Source organism: Salmo salar, chromosome 18, assembly GCF_965601325.2.
Source record: "Salmo salar chromosome 18, fSalSal1, whole genome shotgun sequence".
NCBI classification, from domain to species: Eukaryota; Metazoa; Chordata; class Actinopteri; order Salmoniformes; family Salmonidae; genus Salmo; species Salmo salar.
In genome coordinates this window covers 85,716,588-85,737,083 of record NC_138308.1, presented here as the reverse complement: position 1 = coordinate 85,737,083, position 20,496 = coordinate 85,716,588, and the positions used below count along the sequence as shown (strand labels likewise).

General features: G+C 40.9%; 1 protein-coding gene across 2 annotated transcripts; it reads right to left on the bottom strand.

Moving 5' to 3' along the window:
* Positions 1-1,713: 1,713 nt before the first annotated feature.
* On the bottom strand, positions 1,714-19,464 carry LOC106577957 (butyrophilin subfamily 2 member A1). 2 transcript variants are annotated; one of them, XM_082965247.1, is made up of 11 exons: positions 19,176-19,464; positions 18,720-18,799; positions 14,144-14,482; positions 8,636-8,926; positions 7,773-7,889; positions 6,300-6,326; positions 6,127-6,162; positions 5,983-6,030; positions 5,841-5,867; positions 4,054-4,083; positions 1,714-3,816 (listed from the first exon to the last, which is right to left on the bottom strand). In XM_082965247.1, the coding sequence occupies exons 1-11, from the start codon at positions 19,235-19,237 to the stop codon at positions 3,284-3,286; spliced, it is 1,590 nt and encodes a 529-aa protein (XP_082821373.1). In that variant the 5' UTR covers positions 19,238-19,464; the 3' UTR covers positions 1,714-3,283. The 2 variants fall into 2 exon arrangements, with proteins under 2 accessions (XP_082821373.1, XP_014011916.2); XM_014156441.3 differs by having other exon boundaries at positions 7,773-7,892; positions 19,176-19,463.
* Positions 19,465-20,496: the final 1,032 nt, after the last annotated feature.

Genomic DNA, 20,496 nt, shown 5'->3' with positions numbered 1-20,496 from the left:
CGCCCATGTGCACCTGCAAGGGGCTTTGAGGTGGCAGAAGGCGAGCGCCGACCGCCACTGCAGTGAGGCCCCGGTGTTCACACCGGGGAACCGGGTCTGGCTCTTGACCCGAAACCTGCACCTCCGCCTGCCCTGCCGGAAGCTGGGACCGCGGTTTGTGGGGCCATTCAAAGTCCTGAGGAGACTGAACGAGTTATGCTACAGGTTACAGCTTCCCCCAGATTACCGTATTAATCCCTCGTTCCATGTGTCTCTCCTCAGACCGGTGGTGGCTGGTCCACTCCAGGAGTCTGAGGTGCGGGAGGTTCCTCCGCCCCCTCTGGACATCGAGTGGGCCCCGGTGTATGCTGTTCGAGCCATCCTGGACTCAAGGCGTCGGGCGAGGGGCCTTCAGTACCTCGTGGATTGGTAAGGGGTATGGTCCGGAGGAGAGATGCTGGGTGCCGGTGGAGGACATCTTGGACCCTACGTTGCTGCGGGAGTTCCACCGTCTCCATCCAGATCGCCCTGCGCCTCATCCTCCGTGTCGTCCCCGAGGTCGGTGTCGGTGCACTGCTGGAGCTGCGTGTAAATGGGGGGTACTGTCACGACTTCCGCCGAAGTCGATCCCTCTCCTTGTTCGGGCGGCGTTCAGCGGTCGACGTCACCGGCCTTCTAGCATTCGCCGGTCCACTTTTAATTTTCCATTTGTTCTGTCCTTGTCTTACACACCTGGTTTCAATCCCACAAATACTTGTTCATTATTTAACCCTCTGTTCCCCCACGTTTGTTTGTGAGTAATTGTTTATTGTATTGCGGGCCGTATTGTGATTATTGTTGACTAAAATTGCATACATTACTCATATCTGCTGTGCTGCGCCTGACTCATCTACACCAGCTACACACAGACGTATTACAGAAGCTCAATCTTGTCTATTTACGACATTATTGTAAGACAATTATGCACTTTCATCTACAAATACTCATACCTCACAGACAGTTTACCTAAACCCTTCAATGGATTCTTCCAAGTTAATTCTGAAATCTAGACACTGCAATAACCTTCACCCACCCCACTGCCGCGCCTCATATAGTCAATTCTCTATCAGATATAGTGGTACCATACTCTAAAATTGTTATCTTCACATTGCCAAAACCTCATCATCCCACAATGACTTCAAGCAAACGCTCTGGGTCAGCCTGATGAACCAAACTAAACAATAATCCTCTCCATGTTGCCTATCTCTCATACTCTCACACACACAGACGCACGCGCACACACGCGTACACACACACACACACACACACACAATCAAGCATGTTTTTTCTTGTACACTGAGTATATCATGTACAATTATAATTAATACTCTTTGTTTATCTGATTGAACAAACTTGTTTTATGTACTTATATTTTGGGTGTGGTTTACATATCAGCCCTTATGGTCTTCCAACCTCACCTGCACACCGTTTTACCCGTTTTAAAAAAAATCTCTACTGTTTTGTCTTTCACGTCCTTTCTTTGTTGCGAATAAACAATACCTAAAAACCCCCCAAAATAAATCTCACCCTGGAACAAAGATGCAAAACCAATCACGGTAACATAGAAAAACTTAATTGATCACATTCCCTGTCTGTCAACAGCTTATCATGGTATAAAGCTATGTGAATAATTTTCGATTAAGTAAAATCAATCATTTGTATGATCCTTTGCTGTCATCAAACCAGGCATCAACGTTGTGTTGCATATTCTTTATTAATGTATTATACATTTTTACTTCAGTAGTTTATTTTTTGTGACATTGAACAAGCATTTGATTTGTGAAAATGTTGATTTGTGAAAAATACAATATCTTATTTGGTATGTGGATGTAGATCTTTAGATCTATTAACGACTAGGATTGAGAGAAACAACTACATTCTACTGGCTTTTATGTAGCTGTTTTGACAAGTTTAATAATCACCCATCACAAAATTTTTTATTATCTTTACAATGACCAACAATGCAAGCCAGTTAGCCAGAGACTGGACACAATATATTCACCCCGTGAAGCCTGTCCAGTGTAAGATCTAGTTTGACTATTTCTAATAACATGCTAGTTCAATCAGTCTGGGGCATAAAGTCATTCTATGATTTGAACATACCAAAACATTAATATGACAAATGAATTTGACAAAACGGAATACATTAGTTGATACATCATTATAGCAAATTATATTGTCTCACTTTACAATAATGAGTATATACAGAATCAAAACAGAGATTTTAGTAGATTTTTACAGTTACATCTAAAGCATTATAAAACAGTACAGCTATCAAAAAGGGGAAAACATTACATCTCTCATCGCTCAGATATATTTGTGTGGGATAGAAGAAGAAAAAGATTAAAGTAACTCAATCTTCACTAAGTTGATAATTGCTAAAGCTAAATAATTGCTCAAACAATGGAAGATAATCTGCATTGCATTCTGTGCATCAGCTGTTTTCCCCATGGTCAAATAAAATCAGATAGTTTGAGGTATTAGTGTACTAATAAAACCAGAGAATTGTGGGGTTTTAGAGTACTAATAAAATCAGAGAGTTGTGGGGTATTAGACTACTAATAAAAACACAGAGAGTTGTGGGGTATTAGACTACTAATAAAAACACAGAGAGTTGTGGAGTATTAGACTACTAATAAAAACACAGAGAGTTGTGTAGTATTAGAGTACTAATAAAAACACAGAGAGTTGTTGGTTATTAGACTACTAATAAAACCACAGAGAGTTGTGTGGTATTAGTGTACTAATAAAACCACAGAGAGCTTTGGGGTTTTAGAGTACTAATAAAACCACAGAGAGTTGTGAGGTATTAGAGTACTAATAAAAACAGAGAGAGTTGTGGGGTTTTAGAGTACTAATAAGAACACAGAGAGTTGTGTGGTATTAGAGTACTAATAAAAACAGAGAGAGTTGTGGGGTATTAGAGTACTAATAAAACCACAGAGAGTTGTTGGGTATTAGAGTACTAATAAAAACACAGAGAGTTGTGAGGTATTAGAGTACTAATAAAAACAGAGAGAGTTGTGGGTTATTATAGTACTAATAAAAACAGAGAGTTGTGGGGTATTAGGATACAAAAAAAAACACAGAGCGTTGTGGGGTATTAGAGTACTAATGAAAGAGAGTTGTGGAGTATTAGAGTACTAATAAAACCACAGAGAGTTGTGGGGTATTAGATTACTAATAAAACCACAGGCAGTAGTAACCAAATATTGAACAAACAATGCTATGGCCTGACAACTGCAATCTTTTACAGGATCACTTCTCAGCTTGAAAGGGTTATGTCTTGTGAGATTTTAAGTTCCTCTTTACAATCCAACAAAGGACCAAAGAATGGATAGAGTTTCTTGGTAAATGTTCCAGTGAAGGATTGGATGTGGCATTTCTTCTCAACGTTGAAAAATACAATATTTCCCCCCTCATAGTCCACTAACACCCCCAGCTTAAAAGGTTTCAGTTCAATGGGAAGGACTTTCGAAGACTGTTCAACTGTTTTCAATTCTCCATTATCCAAACGTATGCTCCAGTAGCCATTCTCTGGAATCATTTGGATGTTTGAACCTCTGTTCTCTGGGTCCTGGGCGACTCCAACACTCCACTGAGTCTTCTCCCCCAGGTCAACCTCCCAGTAATGTTTACCTGTATCATATCCCTTCACTCCCAAGACACAACGCTTTTCCTCAAACCTCTTCCCAGTCTCAGTTCTGCTTTCTTTCCGTAGGTCTCCAAACTTCACACACTTGTTTTTTTCATATACTGTGAGTCTGGGGTGTGCAGTGTCAGGGTCCAGAGTCACATCTACTTTAAACAAGTACATTTTTTATTTCATGCATATTCATACATATTTCATTGTTCATAGCAGTTCTGACACCTTGACTTTTGAAGTGTGTGTGTGTGTGTGTGTGTGTGTGTGTGTGTGTGTGTGTGTGTGTGTGTGTGTGTGTGTGTGTGTGTGTGTGTGTGTGTGTGTGTGTGTGTGTGTGTGTGTGTGTGTGTGTGAATATTAAATTAGTCCTAAAAGTTGAAAGATATTACCTGCATGATGATGCAACATTAAGGTCCAAACTGTATAGAAAAAGGTAAATAATGTTTTTTTATAAACAGTACCAGTCAGAAGTTTGGACACACCTACTCATTGAAGGGTTTTTCTTCATTTGTATTATTTTCTACATTGTAGAATAATAGTGAAGATATCAAAATGTTGAAATAACACATATGGAATCATGTAGTAACCAAAAAGGTGTTAAACAAAACAAAATATATTTTATATTTGAGATTGTTGAAAGTAGCCACTATTTGCCTTGATAAGAGCTCTGCACAATCTTGGCATTCTTTCAACCAGCTTCATGAGGTAGTCACCTGGAATGCATTTCAATTAACAGGTGTGCCTTGAATTTCTTTGCGTTTGAGCCTATCAGTTGTGTTGTGACAAGGTAGAGTTGGTATACCGAAGAGAACCCTATTTGGTAAAATACCAAGTCCATGTTATGGCAAGAACAGCTCAAATAAGCAAAGAGAAACAAGAGTCCATCATTACTTTAAGACATGAAGGTCAGTCAATCTGGAAAGTCGCAATAACCATCATGCGCAATTATAAAACTGGCTCTCATGAGGACCGACACAGGAAAGGAAGACCCAGAGTTACCTCTGCTGCTGAGGATAAGTTCATTAGTATTGCCAGCTTCAGAAAGCGGCACCTCAGATTGGAGTTCAAGTAACAGACACATCTCAAAATGTACTGTTCAGAAGAGACTGTGTGAATTAGGTTGAATTACGGTAAAGAAACCACTACTAAGGACATAAATAAGAAGAAAACACTTGCTTGGGCCAAATAACACAAGCAATGGACATTAGACTGGTGGAAATCTATCCTTTCGTCTGAGTCCAAATTAGAGATTTTTGGTTTGAACCGCCGTGTCTTTGTGAGACGTGGAGCAGGTGAACGCTTGATCTCTACATGTGTTGTTCCCACCATGAAGCATGGAGGAGGTGTGATGGTGTGGGGGTGCTTTTCTGGTGACAGTGTCATTGATTTATTTAGAATTCAAGGCACACTTAACCAGCATGGCTACCACAGCATTCTGCACCGCTACGCCATCCCATCTGGTTTGTGCTTAGTGGGACTATCATTTGTTTTTCACCACGACAATGATCCAAACCACACCTCCAGGCTGTGTAAGGGCTATTTTACCAAGAAGGAGAGTGATGAAGCGCTGCATCAGATGACCTGGCCTCCATAATCACCCAAACTCAAGCCAATTAAGGTGGTTTGGGATAAGTTGGACTGCAGAGTGAAGGAAAAGCAGCCAACAAGTGCTCAGCATATGTGGGAACTCCTTAAAGACTGTCTGAAAAGCATTCCAGGTGAAGCTGGTTGAGAGAATGGCAATAGCGTGCAAAGCTGTCATCAAGGCAAAGAGTGGCTACTTTGAAGAATGTAACACTTTTTCGGTTACTACATGATTCCATATGTGTTATTCCATAGTTTTGATGTCTTCACTATTATTCTACAATACAGAAAATAGACAAAAATAAAGAAAAACCCTTGAATGAGTATGTGTCCAAATGTTTGACTGCTACTGTATATAAATTATATGTTAATATGACCATGTAAGTGCCTTAAGCTGTCTTCCTGTATTAAGGGTTCTTATTTGTTGAAATGTGTAATCCCCCTTACAGTTATTTAGTATGTACTTTCCCCCCATTGAATGCTAATTGTCAAAACATCCCTATTTTGTTCTGTACTTTGTGTTTTCTTGCAATACATTTGTTCTTTTTTTTCTTTTTTTTCTTTTATATGTATGAAAGGAGCATAATGTTACCTGCATCCGGAATCTTTCCAGTTATTTCTGTGTGGATTAAAAATGACTTACATCACATACACTTGTTACGGAACACCAATCTGATTTTAAATGTATAAACAACATAGTGATAAATCAACTATAAATAGCACATGAAGCATACCCATTAACTTGTCCTTTTCACTGAGTTTTGCAAGACATTGGACTTTCTCTGTACAAAGGAGCAACATTGTCAATCTTTTAGATCAAATTTTTGCAAAGATTGGGAAAACTTCAAAGTTTCTATATTTACAGTGATTTGACATACCGTTTTCTGTCTCTTTTAATTTTGTCTTCACGCCATCTGTAATGATGAATAAAGAACAAATACAATTGTTTGGAGGGGTTGAGTAGATATACAGTATACCAATATTGAATTATCAAAATTGTAAAAATGTTTTACATTAACCAAAGAATTTGAGTTTTTAAATATGATCTTACTCATCGGCTTCAGCTTTTCCTGAAGAGCTGGAGGGAATATTATGTTCCCATCATTACACGCATTTGTGCCAAATATGACATTATATGATGTTATTTCAAGGACATGTGACATGCTCTCCCCTTTTTAAACAAAAATCATGTCAAGTCAGTGTAGTCTACACCCATTTTACCTGTTATGTTTTTATTTTGCTGCCTTTAAATTAAATCTAAACATTTATAAAAAAAACAGCTGTGAATCATTTTCATTAAGATTCTACAAATTTTGCACAATATTGCTCAAGCTCATAAAATTTGGTCGGTAATCATTGATGGACAGCGATATTTAAACTTAGCCTCTGATTTAAGTCAGGACTGAAACTAGACCACTCAGGAACACTCAAAACCTGTTGGAAAGATATTCTGGTGTGTCTTTTGCATAAAAATGTGTGTAATTGTCCCGCAGAAAAAAATTAAACCCTATCCCAGGGTTAGGCTTTCAGAAGACTGAGGTGGGTTTTCCACTAACTTTTTTCCTGAGCTTTGATCCTTTCATATTTCCGTTGATTCTAACAAACTCCTCAGTCCTTGCCGGTGACAAGCATACCAATAACATGATGCTGCAACCACAATACTTGAAAATACGAAGGGATCAACAACATTGCATTCTCTCCACATTACTGGCCTGTATGACAAAGTGAAAAGAATGATGCCTATGTTAAAAAATCCACTGCAAATCCTCCATTCAGTTCGCAACAAGGCTGTTAAGTAATACTGCAAGACAAAACTACAGGGTTGGGTCATATCCAATACAACACGACACAGAGTGAAACCCTCTCTATTTTCAGGTATTGTGGTGGCAGCATCATGTTATGGCTATGCTTGTCATCGGCAGGGACTGGGGAGTTTGTCAGGATCAAAATAAATATAAAAGGAGCAAATCACATGTAAAAACTTAGAGGAAACCACGCCTCAGTCTTCGGAAAACCTAACCCTGGAGTTTTCTTTTTCAGCGAGACAATTACATTTTTATGCCAAAGAAACACTAGAATGTATTTCCAAGAGTTGTTGAGTGTTCCTGAGGGGTCAAGTCTCAGTCCTGACTTAAATTTGCTTGAAAATCTGAGAAAAGGTTTGAATATTGACATCCATCAATGATTCCTAAGCTAATTTAATGGGCAATTTTGACAAAAACAATGTTGGTAGAATCTTAATGAAAATGATTCACAGCTTTAATGGCTGTTAAAGGTGTTTACACCAAGTATTAACTCAGGGGGTTGGAGATATATCCAATTATGATACTTCATTTTGTTTTCTTAATTTCGAAAATGTTCTATAACTTTCTTCCACTTCAAAATGTGGAGTAGGTTGTGTAGATCTGTAGGAAAAACAATCAATGTGATCCTTTTTAGATTTAATTTGCAGGCAACAAATGTGAAAAAAGTTTAACAGGGTGTAGATTTTTTATGGGCACTGTAAATAAAATGAGAGACAAACCTCTTCTCTGGTGGAGGACATAGAGCATAGATGCAGTGATACACACCAACGCCAAAAACACAGGAATAATAAATGCAGATATGTAGACCCTGTCAGGCATACTGCTGAGGTAGAACTCTTCTGTAACAAGATGGTTTAAGGTCAGCTTAGGGTACCGCTACAGTACAATTTCCTAAATTTATAAGGTTCAACATATAAAACATATGTACTGTAGTGTAACATTACCCAGAATAATGGGCAATACAAGGTTGTGATTGAGTTTTGGCTTGAAAAATGTGTTTATGGTCACAAGAAAAGTTTAAAGCTGATGGTCCCTAGTTTGGGAATCATGCCTCATTCTCTGTTTTATGCTTGCCGGTTTCTACAGATGTAATTAGATACGTCAATCCAAGTTTGTAAAATGTTTTCAGAAAACAAAAGTGGTATAATTCTGAGAACTCCACGTCCTACGACCACAGGCCTAGAACACAGATTTAACTGCAGTCCACAACAATGACATTAATCTTTCTCATTCATTTGGGATCGTGGCATATACCTAAATGTACATGACAGATGGCTCAGGAACAATTGAAATGAGACCACTTTTGAGGTCTGATGATGTCTGACAAACATTAATGTTGGAGTGATATATCCCTTTAACATCTGACTGAGGAGCAACTCTTTCTAGACCCAGTTTTTGATTAGGGTATGGCTCTAATTCTACTTGGCCCTACAAAAACCAAAGAGAAAACTCTGTGCACATCAGTGTGTCTAGATTGTATAAAATAGAAGCCTAGTTAAGGTTGGTACTCTGTCATCTTTAGTTTGCATTTTTTACACTTGTTGTTGGCTACTTGGGTCTACATTGCAGTTCCTAAACTCACCAGTCATCTGCAGTAATGCTGATTCTAGAATGGTTCCCTTGCCCTTTGACATCACCACACATGTGACCCCCTCCAGTTGGTCCATCCTTATTCTCATGTGACTGGTTATGGAGTACAGGTCACCCCCGTCCTTCTGTTTGGGTCTCTCTGTCTCTGCTGAGGTGATCTCCTTCCCACTGCGGTCCGTCCACAGCATGTGAGGCTCTGGGTACCAGTTCTCTGAGCTGCAGCTGAGCTGGATGAACACTCTGTGGTGCTTCCTCATGGAGATCCTGGGGACACTGCCCTGCTCTGCTCACAAAGGAAGGAAGTATATTAATCAGGAAGATATTCCGAAACTGATTTTATGTGGCTCTGTCAAGGACAGTCTCGATTTTTTTATTTTTTATTTCACCTTCATTTAACCAGGTAGGCTAGTTGAGAACAAGTTCTCATTTGCAACTGCGACCTGGCCAAGATAAAGCATAGCAATTCGACACATACAACAACACAGAGTTACACATGAAATAAACCAAACATACAGTCAATAATACAGTAGAAAAAAGATACAGTGAGTGCAAATGAGGTAAGATAAGGGAGTTAAGGCAATAAATAGGCCATGGTGGTGAAGTAATTACAATATAGCAATTACACAATGGAATGGTAGATGTGCAGAAGATGAATTTGCAAGTAGAGATACTGGTGTGCAAAGGAGCAGGATAAATAAAATAAATACAGTATTGGGATCAGGTAGATAGATGGGCTGTTTACAGATGGGCTATGTACAGGTGCAGTGATCTGTGAGTTGCTCTGACAGCTGGTGCTTGAAGCTAGTGCGGGAGATATGAGTCTCCAGCTTCAGTGATTTTTGCAGTTCGTTCCAGTCATTGGCAGCAGAGAACTGGAAGGAAAGGCGACCAAAGGAGGAATTGGCTTTGGAGGTGACCAGTGAGATATACCTGCTGGAACGCGTGCTACGAGTGGGTGCTGCTATGGTGACCAGTGAGCTGAGATAAGGCGGGGCTTTACCTAGCAGAGGCTTGTAGATAACCTGTAGCCAGTGGGTTTGGCGACGAGTATGAAGCGAGGGCCAACCAACGAGAGCGTACAGTTCGCAGTGGTGGGTAGTGTATGGGGCTTTCGTGACAAAATGGATGGCACTGTGATAGACTGCATCCAATTTGTTGAGTATTGTTGGAGGCTATTTTATAGATGACAGCGCCGAAATCGAGGATCGGTAGGATGGTAAGTTTTACAAGGGTATGTTTGGCAGCATGTGTGAAGGATGCTGTGTTGTGATATAGGAAGCCGATTCTAGATTTAATTTTGGATTGGAGATGCTTAATGTGAGTCTGGAAGGAGAGTTTACAGTCTAACCAGACACCTAGGTATTTGTAGTTGTCCACGTATTCTAAGTCAGAGCCGTCCAGAGTAGTGATGCTGGACAGGCAGGCAGGTGCGGGCAGTGATCGATTGAATAGCATGCATTTAGTTTTACTTGCATTTAAGAGCAGTTGGAGGCCGCGGAAGGAGAGTTGTATGGCATTGAAGCTCATCTGGAGGTTAGTTAACAGTGTCCAAAGAGGGGCCAGAAGTATACAGAATGGTGTCGTCTACGTATAGGTGGATCAGAGAATCACCCGCAGCAAGAGTGATCATTGATGTATACAGAGAAAAGAGTCGGCCCGAGAATTGAACCCTGTGGCACCCCCATAGAAACTGCCAGAGGTCCGGACAACAGGCCCTCCGATTTGACACACTGAACTCTATCAGAGAAGTAGTTGGTAAACCAGGCGTGGAAATCATTTGAGAAACCAAGGCTGTCGAATCTGCCAATAAGAATGTGGTGATTGACAGAGTCGAAAGCCTTGGCCAGGTCGATGAATACGGCTACACAGTAATCTCTCTTATCGATGGCGGTTATGATGTCATTTAGGACCTTGAGCGTGGCTGAGGTGCACCCATGACCAGCTCTGAAACCAGATTGCATAGCGGAGAAGGTACGGTGGGATTCGAAATGGTCGGTAATCTGTTTGTTAACTTGGCTTTCGAAGACCTTAGAAAGACAGGGTAGGATAGATATAGGTCTGTAGCAGTTTGGGTCGAGTGTCACCCCCTTTGAAGAGGGGGATGACCGCGGCAGCTTTCCAATCTTTGGGAATCTCAGACGATATGAAAGAGAGGTTGAACAGGCTATTAATAGGGGTTGCAACAATTTCAAAAGAGAGGTTCCAGATTGTCTAGCCCAGCTGATTTGTAGGGGTCCAGATATTGCAGCTCTTTCAGAACATCAGCTATCTGGATTTGGGTGAAGGAGAAATGGTGGGGGCTTTGGCGGGTTGCTGTGGAGGGTGCTGAGCAGTTGACCGGGGTTGGGGTAGCCAGGTGGAAAGCATGGCCAGCTGTAGAGAAATGCTTATTGAAATTCTCAATTATAGTGGATTTATCAGTGGTAACAGTGTTTCCTAGCCTCAGAGCAGTGGGCAGCTGCTCTTATTCTCCATGGACTTTACAATGTCCCAGAACTTTTTTGAGTTTCTACTACAGGATGCAAATTTCTGTTTGAAAAAGCTAGCCTTAGCTTTCTTAACTGCCTGTGTATATTTTTTTTCCTAACTTCCCTGAAAAGTTGCATATCACGGGGGCTATTTGATGCTAATGCAGAATGCCACAGGATGGTTTTGTGCTGGTCAAGGGCAGACAGGTCTGGAGTGAACCAAATACTATATCTATTCCTAGTTCAACATTTTTTGAATGGGGCATGCTTATCTAAGATGGTGAGGAAGGCACTTTTAATGAATAATCAGGCATCCTCTTCTGACGGGATGAGGTCAATGTCATTACCCCAGCCAGGTCGATTAGAAAGGCCTGCTCACAGAAGTGTTTTAGGGAGCATTTGCCAGTGATGAGGGGTGGTCGTTTAGTCGCAGACCCATTACGGATGCTGGCAATGAGGCAGTGATCGCTGAGATCTTGATTGAAAACAGCAGAGGTGTATTTGGAGGGTGAGTTAGTTAGGATGATATCTATGAGGGTGCCCGTGTTTACGGATTTGGGGTTGTACCTGGTAGGTTCATTGATAATTTGTGTGAGATTGAGGGCATCAAGCTTAGATTGTAGGATGGCCGGGGTGTTAAGCGTGTCCCAGTTTAGGTCACCTAGTAGCACGAGCTCAGAAGATAGATGGGGGGCAATCAATTCACATATGGTGTCGAGGGCACAGCTGGGGGCAGAGGGTGGTCTATAGCAAGCGGCAACAGTGAGAGACTTGTTTCTGGAAAGGTGAATTTTTAGAAGTAGAAGCTCGAGTTGTTTGGGTGCAGACTTGGATAGTAATAGAGAACTCTGCAGGCTATCTTTGCAGTAGATTACAACACCGCCCCCTTTGGCAGTTCTATCTTGGCAGAAAATGTTATAGTTAGGGATGGAGATTTCAGGGTTTTTGGTGTTTTTCAAAAGCCAGGATTCAGACACGGCTAAGACATCCGGGTTGGCAGAGTGTGATAAAGCAGTGAGTAAAACAAACTGAGGGAGTAGGCTTCTAATGTTAACATGCATGAAACCAAGGCTTTTACGGTTATAGAAGTCAACAAATGAGAGCACCTGGGGAGTGGGAGTGGAACTAGGCACTGCAGGACCTGGATTAACCTCTACATCACCAGAGGAACAAGGAGAAGGAGAAGTAGGATAACGGTACGGCTAAAGGCTACATGAACTGGCCGTCTAGCACGTTCGGAACAGAGAGTAAAAGGAGCAGGTTTCTGGGCACGATAGCATAGATTCAAGTGTACAGACAAAGGTAAGGTAGGATGTGAGTACATTGGAGGTAAACCTAGGCATTGAGTAATGATGAGAGCGATATAGTCTCTAGAGACGTTTAAACCAGGGGATGTCATCGCATGACAGGAGGTGTAGGAGGTGAAACAGCAAACATTCGCTCACACCAAAAAACTAAAAGAATTGATAACAAGCAGTCAAAACTTGTACAAAGTGACATCAAATTGCCTTCTCTTGCCCCACACTGTTAGTCTCATTCATTAAAGGCCCAGTGCAGTCAAAAACGTGACTTGCCTGTGTTGTACATGCTCTACAGTGAAATAAGACAGTAATAACTAACCAGGACAGTAATGGGCGAGGCATATTGATATTAGAGAGAGGCATGCGTAGCCAAGTGAACATATGGGTCCAGTGAGTGGCTGGGCTGACTGGGGACACGGCGATTCAGACCGTTAGCAGGCCGGTGCTAACAAGCTAGCAGTTAGCAGGCTGGGGCTAACAAGCTAGCAGTTAGCAGACCGGGGCTAGCAAGCTAGCGGTTAGCAGACCGGGTTAGCAAGCAAGCAGTTAGCAGACCGGGGCAAGCAAGCTAGCAGTTAGCAGCCCGGGGCAAGCAAGCTAGCATTTAGCAGACTGGGGCAAGCAAGCTAGCAGTTAGCAGACCGGGGCTAGCAAGCTAGCAGTTAGCAGACTGGGGCTAGCAAGCTAGCAGTTAGCAGACCGGTGCTAGCAAGTTAGCAGAAGGGCCTTTGGGGGACATCGCGATGGAGGTAAGTCTGTTTTTGCCTCTTCGTGCGGTGACGTCGATAGACCATTTGTGGATTAGAAGGGTTCCAAGTAGCTCTAGGTAGCTAGCAGGCCGCGGTTAGCAGAATGGGCCTTGAGCGGACGTCGCGCCTGAGGGGCCTGTTGGAATCCTCGGGCAGATTATGTCGGTATTCCAGTCGTAGAGGATCGGCAAGGTTCCGTGCCCCGTACCGGCAGTAGAAGGGGTCCGGATATTGTAGCCCAGGAGTGGGCTTCGGTGGTAGCCCAGGCCGGGCTAGCTTCAGGCTAATTGGTGCTTGCTCCGGGATGGAAACGCTAGCCAGGAGTAGTCACCTGGAATTGCGGTTAGCTAGTTGCGAAGATCCAAATGAAAATGTTCAGAGTTTGCGGTAGGACTCCGGGGATATGGAGAGAAACAAATAGGTCGTTATGCTCTGGTTTGAGTCACGTTGTACGAACTGGCAAGAGCTTTCCGAGCTAAAGGTTAGCTGATGACCGATAGCAGTGGTTTGCTGACTGATAGCTGGTAGGTAGTTATCTGGCTAGCTTCAGTTGAGGGATTCCAGATCCGAAGTAAATAGAAATACTTTAGGAAAAAAAAACGGATCCACGCCACATTGGGGTTGCAGGAGAGTATTTAGAAGTTGAGATTTAGGAAAATATTTTTTAAAGATTTGCGAAGGAAAATATATAAAAAGATAAATACAAGGGACACGACAGGACAAAGACGTCTGACTGCTACGACATCTTGGATTAATAGATTAATCGATCAGAAGGGTATCAATAGAAAAAACAGACGGTTCCAGCATAACTTATGATTACTGCCTAGATTTGATCATCTACTGTCGGCTTCTCTTCTTCAGCATGTTGAAATCAGATCTGTTTAACCAATTCTGTCTAACTTTGGTAATACTTTATTTTACTGTTGAAATTGACACCATCGACAATTGGACACTTGTTAGGATCTTGATAAGCTTCTCTTACTTCTAACTTGTAGCACAACGGCTGGTTCCTGGATCCAATCCAAGCGGCTGGCTTGACATTTGTAGCGTCCCCTATCTGACACCTTGACATTCTTCAACAGCAGTGATATGTTGCCTCTCTCTAGCTCCTGGGTGAGCAGACTCACTCTGCCCTTATAGCCCTTCCCCTCTTCCCCCATTCTGCTCTTATACAAATACAGGGGGTTAGTGAAGTCCCCCTCCTTAAACCACCTGATATCCATGTCAACAGCACTACTTTGAGGAGATAGATGACAGGGAAGGATGATGTCATCCCCAGCAGAGGCAACTACAGGGTCAGGAGGGACTATGAGGCTGAGGTCTGGAAGGAGAGAGGAGAAAATGTTACAGAAGGTATGAAGTATGGCGTGTGACGTTCACAAAGTTAAGAGCAGCTCATATTGAGCTCAAAGACAGTAATATCTTCACAGTTATCTTTTAACAGTGCTAAACCAGCAGTGCCCAAAACATCATTGGATCCATTGATAACGATGAGCAAAAAGACTGTATAAAATAATATTACAAATACTGATCTACAGATGTAGGACATGAATTTGATCACCTTTTTTTTAAAGTAATTTTTCCTCAAAGCAGAAAATGCAAACTTGCTTTTAATAAAGTTTATAATTTCCATTTTGAAGTTTCAGACTTGACTTGTCCTAACAAAACATGTATCAATCCCTACAAAATGTTTAATTATAATCCACATAGTACAGTGAGGGAAAAAAGTATTTGATCCACTGCTGATTTTGTACGTTTGCCCACTGACAAAGAAATGATCAGTCTATAATTTTAATGGTAGGTTTATTTGAACAGTGAGAAACACAATAACAACAACAAAATCCAGAAAAACGCATGTCAAAAATGTTATAAATTGATTTGCATTTTAATGAGGGAAATAAGTATTTGATCCCCTCTCAATCAGAAAGATTTCTGGCTCCCAGGTGTCTTTTATACAGGTAACGAGCTGAGATTAGGAGCACACTCTTAAAGGGAGTGCTCATAATCTCAGTTTGTTACCTGTATAAAAGACACCTGTCCACAGAAGCAATCAATCAGATTCCAAACGCTCCACCATGGCCAAGACCAAAGAGCTCTCCAAGGATGTCAGGGACAGGATTGTAGACCTACACAAGGCTGGAATGGGCTACAAGACCATCGCCAAGCAGCTTGGTGAGAAGGTGACAACAGTTGGTGCGATTATTCGCAAATGGAAGAAACACAAAAGAACTGTCAATCTCCCTCAGCCTGGGGCTCCATGCAAGATCTCACCTCGTGGAGTTGCAATGATAATGAGAACAGTGAGGAATCAGCCCAGAACTACACGGGAGGATCTTGTCAATGATCTCAAGGCAGCTGGGACTATAGTCACCAAGAAAACAATTGGTAACACACTACGCCGTGAAGGACTGAAATCCTGCAGCGCCCGCAATGTCCCCCTGCTCAAGAAAGCACATATACATGCCCGTCTGAAGAATGCCAATGAACATCTGAATGATTCAGAGGACAACTGGGTGAAAGTGTTGTGGTCAGATGAGACCAAAATGGAGCTCTTTGGCATCAACTCAACTCCACGTATTTGGTGGAGGAGGAATGCTGCCTATGACCCCAAGAATACCATCCCCACCGTCAAACATGGAGGTGGAAACATTATGCTTTGGGGGTGTTTTTCTGCTAAGGGGACAGGACAACTTCACCGCATCAAAAGGACAATGGACGGGGCCATGTACCGTCAAATCTTGGGTGAGAACCTCCTTCCCTCAGCCAGGGCATTGAAAATGGGTCGTGGATGGGTATTCCAGCATGACAATGACCCAAAACACACAGCCAAGGCAACAAAGGAGTGGCTCAAGAAGAAGCACATTAAGGTCCTGGATTGGCCTAGCCAGTCTCTAGACCTTAATCCCATAGAAAATCTGTGGAGGGAGCTGAAGGTTCAAGTTGCCAAACGTCAGCCTCGAAACCTTAATGACTTGGAGTAGATCTGCAAAGAGGAGTGGGACAAAATCTCTCCTGAGATGTTATGCCATGTCATCCATCCAGCATGTTTGTGATGCTCTGGATTGACGTGAACAACAGCGTGTTCCATTTCCCGCCAATATCCAGCAACTTCACACAGCCATTTAAGAGGAGTTGGACAACATTCCACAGGCCACAATCAACAGCCTGATCAACTCTATGTGAAGGAGATGTGTCACGCTTTATGAGGCACATGGTGGTCACACCAGATACTGACTGGTTTTCTGATCCATGCCCCTGCCTTTTTTTTAAAGGTATTTGTGACCGATGCATATCTGTATTTCCAGTCATGTGAAATCCATAGACTAGGGCCTAATTTATTTATTTCAATTGACTGATTTCCTTACATGAACTGTAACTCAGTAAAATCTTTGAAATTGTTGCATTTTGCATTTATATTGTCGTTCAGTGTAGTTGCGGCATCCGGATGTCCACTACAGTGGACATTTCTTGATAAGCTCTTACTCTTCCTTATCTATTATTTATTGTGAAAAAACATATTACAGTCCTGACAACTCGCTTAACTACTCCTGAGATATTAATTTACTAGAAACAATTTGAATATCAAACTAACAAAAATTATAATTAATATTTACAGACTTATTTTCAAATGTCCATAAAATGTGTTAATTTTGACGGCAGCCATTTCTTTAAGAACCAGGAAGATAAAGTTGTCAAGGTCACACCCCAACACATGTGATATCATTGAAAAGCCCACATTGTCCTCCCAAATGGACAACAGGACTTAATACAGTGGTTTGTATGGTCTCAGAGATAAGGACCAAGAACTGAAGTCTACTAGAGAGGACAAAAATGAATTGATGCGTCTCAGCAGGCCAATGAGGGTTTTCTGTATAATAGTCTAATGTTGGTGGGGCATATTACTCTGTTTTAATGTTACTCCTGTATCACTATGATAAATATAATAGTTTTCCTCAAGTGTATTTTTAACAAAGCTGACAATCACTTTGAAGTCCAAAGTGTATGAATACAGGTGAAATCAATTATGAATACAGACATGGTGGCGTAGCAGGAAGATTGGAATGACTGTGAACCACAAGCTTTTGAGTTCAAATCTCAGGTGAGGATTAAATGTATATATAAATATACAGATTTTGAGTGAAATACGTGAGGTGAAATTATGTTTTTTCTCTAAGGGACATCAAGGATCTGGAAAGATCATGTTTGGAGGAATGGTCTAAGATTCCTCTATATCTGTTCTTCAATCTCATAGAACATCTTACAAAAAGGCTTGTGGTGTTAGGGGGATCCAATCATTTTGACCCCTATCTTCTTGATAGGGGTCAGAACAGCCTCAATTCATCGGGGCATGGACTCTTCAAGGTGTTTAAAGCATTCCACAGGGATGCTGGCCCATGTTGAATGCAATGCTTCCCGCAGTTGTTTCAAGTTGGCTGGATGTCCTTTGGGTGGTGGACCATTCTTGATACACACAGGAAACTGTTGGGCGTGAAAAACCCAGCAGTTGCAGTTCTTGACACAAACCACCTACTACCATAGCCTGTTCAAATGCACTTAAAACTGTTTGTCTTGCCCATTCACCCTCTGAATGGCACACACACAAACCATGTCTCAATTGTCTCAAGGCTTAAAAATCATTATTTAACCTGTCTCCTCTCCTTCATCTACACTGATTTAAGTGGATTTAACTTAACTCAATAAGGGATCATAGCTTTCACCTGGATTCATCTGGTCAGTCTATGTTTTATTTTTTTGAACACTCAGTGCCATTATGTTTTTAAACATTGTGCATACAATATAGCTCAGTATTTGTATTATTTATTTTATAGTCTTTTTTGTTCATCTTTATTAAGGGATGCAATCATTCTGTACCCCACTGGAGACCTTTTTTTCAATCAAAAAGTAAGTTTTGGCCAAATCAAAGAAATTCAGATAACTTAATATTTTTGGCTTTTCAAACTTGTAATGCCACTACATATTTTCCATACTTGGCCCTCGTGGGAATTTAACCCACAACCCTGGCATTGCAAGCACCATGGTCTACCAACTGAGCCACACGGGACCCGAAAACATCACAATCAATGAAAACCCCAAACTGAGCTTCACTTTCAAGCATTATGTAAAGAAGAAAGGTTTTATCCAAATTACAAATCAACAACAGACATAATTTTTTATTGTGTATGTTGTCAGAAACAGCTAAATAATTTGATTTATTTTCAATGGTTTACACCAAGTTCACCTTTGCATAATAATCAGAATTTTCATTATGTTGCACTTAGCACCATTGTCATCATTGACCATTAAAACATAGGTGAAGACATCACCATTTATTAGTTTAGTTCAGCAGATATGAAGGAAGATACATTGTCAGGCTATGGCTGAATAGCAAAATGGCTGCCACAGCCGCCAGGAGGTGTTTTTTGCAATGGCTCCCTTTCTGAAAATTCTCAGGGCCCCAAACTTTACAAGTGTAGCAAGATTCATGCTTTTATGAAAAAGTTAACATAGTTTTTACATATGTCTGGACTAATACAGTACATGCTTGTAATATTTATTACCTGCAGCAGATGAAGTGGCATCGAAGACGACGAGAAAAGTTAGCAAACAGACTTTGTGAATCAAAGGTTCCATTACGCATCTGTCAGGGGAAAAAAACAGGTTCTGTTAATCATTGCATTTGCCAAGTCATAACCTAATGTATCCAGTCGCATTATACCATTGGTTTGTTTTTAATTCACAGTCCCATCTGAGTAATATTTGCTTATAAAAAATAAATAATAATTCAAATATTGTGTTTACATTCATGACAGTTGAAGCACAGAAAATAATAGGAGTGAAGCAATGTGTTTTAGAACAATGCCAAGACTAAAGGTATGGTCAAAATATACAATGGAAATATGTAACGGACACATAAAAAAATCCACCATTTGATTTTCATTACACGCCAACTTTTTTGAAACAGAAAATACCTATTAAGAAATTGTTTTAGCCATTAATTCACTAGAGCCTCTTACCTGACTGCTGGCCCCAGGAAAGTATACCGGAGAGTCTGTTGTAGATATGAGAACACTTTCATTTTCCATCAATGAGTGTAGTAAACACCCCCATTTAGGAGGGAAAACACATTTCAAAAGATAGAATAGAGTATGGTTTTCAGTTATTGTTAAAGCTGTCTTAACATGTACATAGGTATTAATTTTCTTTAGATTAATTTATCATGTATATTAACGTATAACGTCTACATACTGTAGCTCCCAGATCTATGGTATACAAGCCCCCTCTACAGGCTGCTGCAGGGGTAATGTGAGAGCAGGTCATGGTCAGTTTCTCTAATACACCAGTTTATTACAATGTGTGGTTATCCTGCTGTGAATGTTGTAATTGTTAGTTAAATATGAAGCCAGGTTTACATTTATTTTGACAATTAATCTAGTGACTGTTATTGGAATATTTTATTATGTATATTTTTTAATTCCAACATGCCAAATTATATATAGGTGGTTATTAATCATTAATCTCATTGTCACAAACAGCTCGAGAGAAAACAAAAAAGTTTTTCATAATATATACAGTACCAGTAAAAAGTTTGGACACACCTAATCATTCTAGGATTCTATTCTTTATTTTTACTATTTTCTTTGTTCTAGAATAATAGTGAAGACATCAAAACTTTGAAATAACACATATGGAATCATGTAGTAAGCAAAAAAAACCTTGAATGAGTTGGTGTGTTCAAATTTTTTACCTGTACTATGTATATACAATGAACAATAATATGAACGCAACATTCAATAATTTGAAAGAATTTACTAAGTTACAGTTCTTATAAGAAAGTCACTCAATTGAAATAAATTAACTAGGCCTTAATCTATGGATTTCACATGACTGGGAATACAGATATGCATCGGTTGGTCACAAATACCAACAACAACAAAAAAGTAGGGATGTGGATCAGAAAACCAGTCAGTAACTGGTGTGAACACCATTTGCCTCATGCAGCACGACACATCTCCTTCACATCTCCTTCGAGTTGATCAGGCTGTTGATTGTGGCCTGTGGAATGTTTTCCCATTTCTCTTCAATGGCTGTGCGAAGTTGCTGGATATATCCGCGGGAACTGGAACACACTATCGTACATGTCGATCCAGAACATCACAAACATGCTCCAATGGGTGACATGTCTGGTGAGTATGCAGGCCGTGGAAGAACTGGGACATTTTCAGCTTTCAGGAATTGTGTACAGATCCTTGCAATATGGGGCTGTGCATTATCATGCTGAAACATGAGGTGATGGCGGCGGATGAATGGCATGATAAATGGACCTCAGCATCTCGT

Coding starts and splice junctions, on each gene's coding strand:
- LOC106577957 (XM_014156441.3), bottom strand. CDS start 19,237: ATGAAAGTGTTCTCATATCTACAACAGACTCTCCGGTATACTTTCCTG. Junction 7,893..8,635: donor AGCATTACTGCAGATGACTG/GTGAGTTTAGGA, acceptor ATCTTGTTACAG/AAGAGTTCTACCTCAGCAGT. Junction 5,868..5,982: donor TGAAAAGGACAAGTTAATGG/GTATGCTTCATG, acceptor TAATCCACACAG/AAATAACTGGAAAGATTCCG.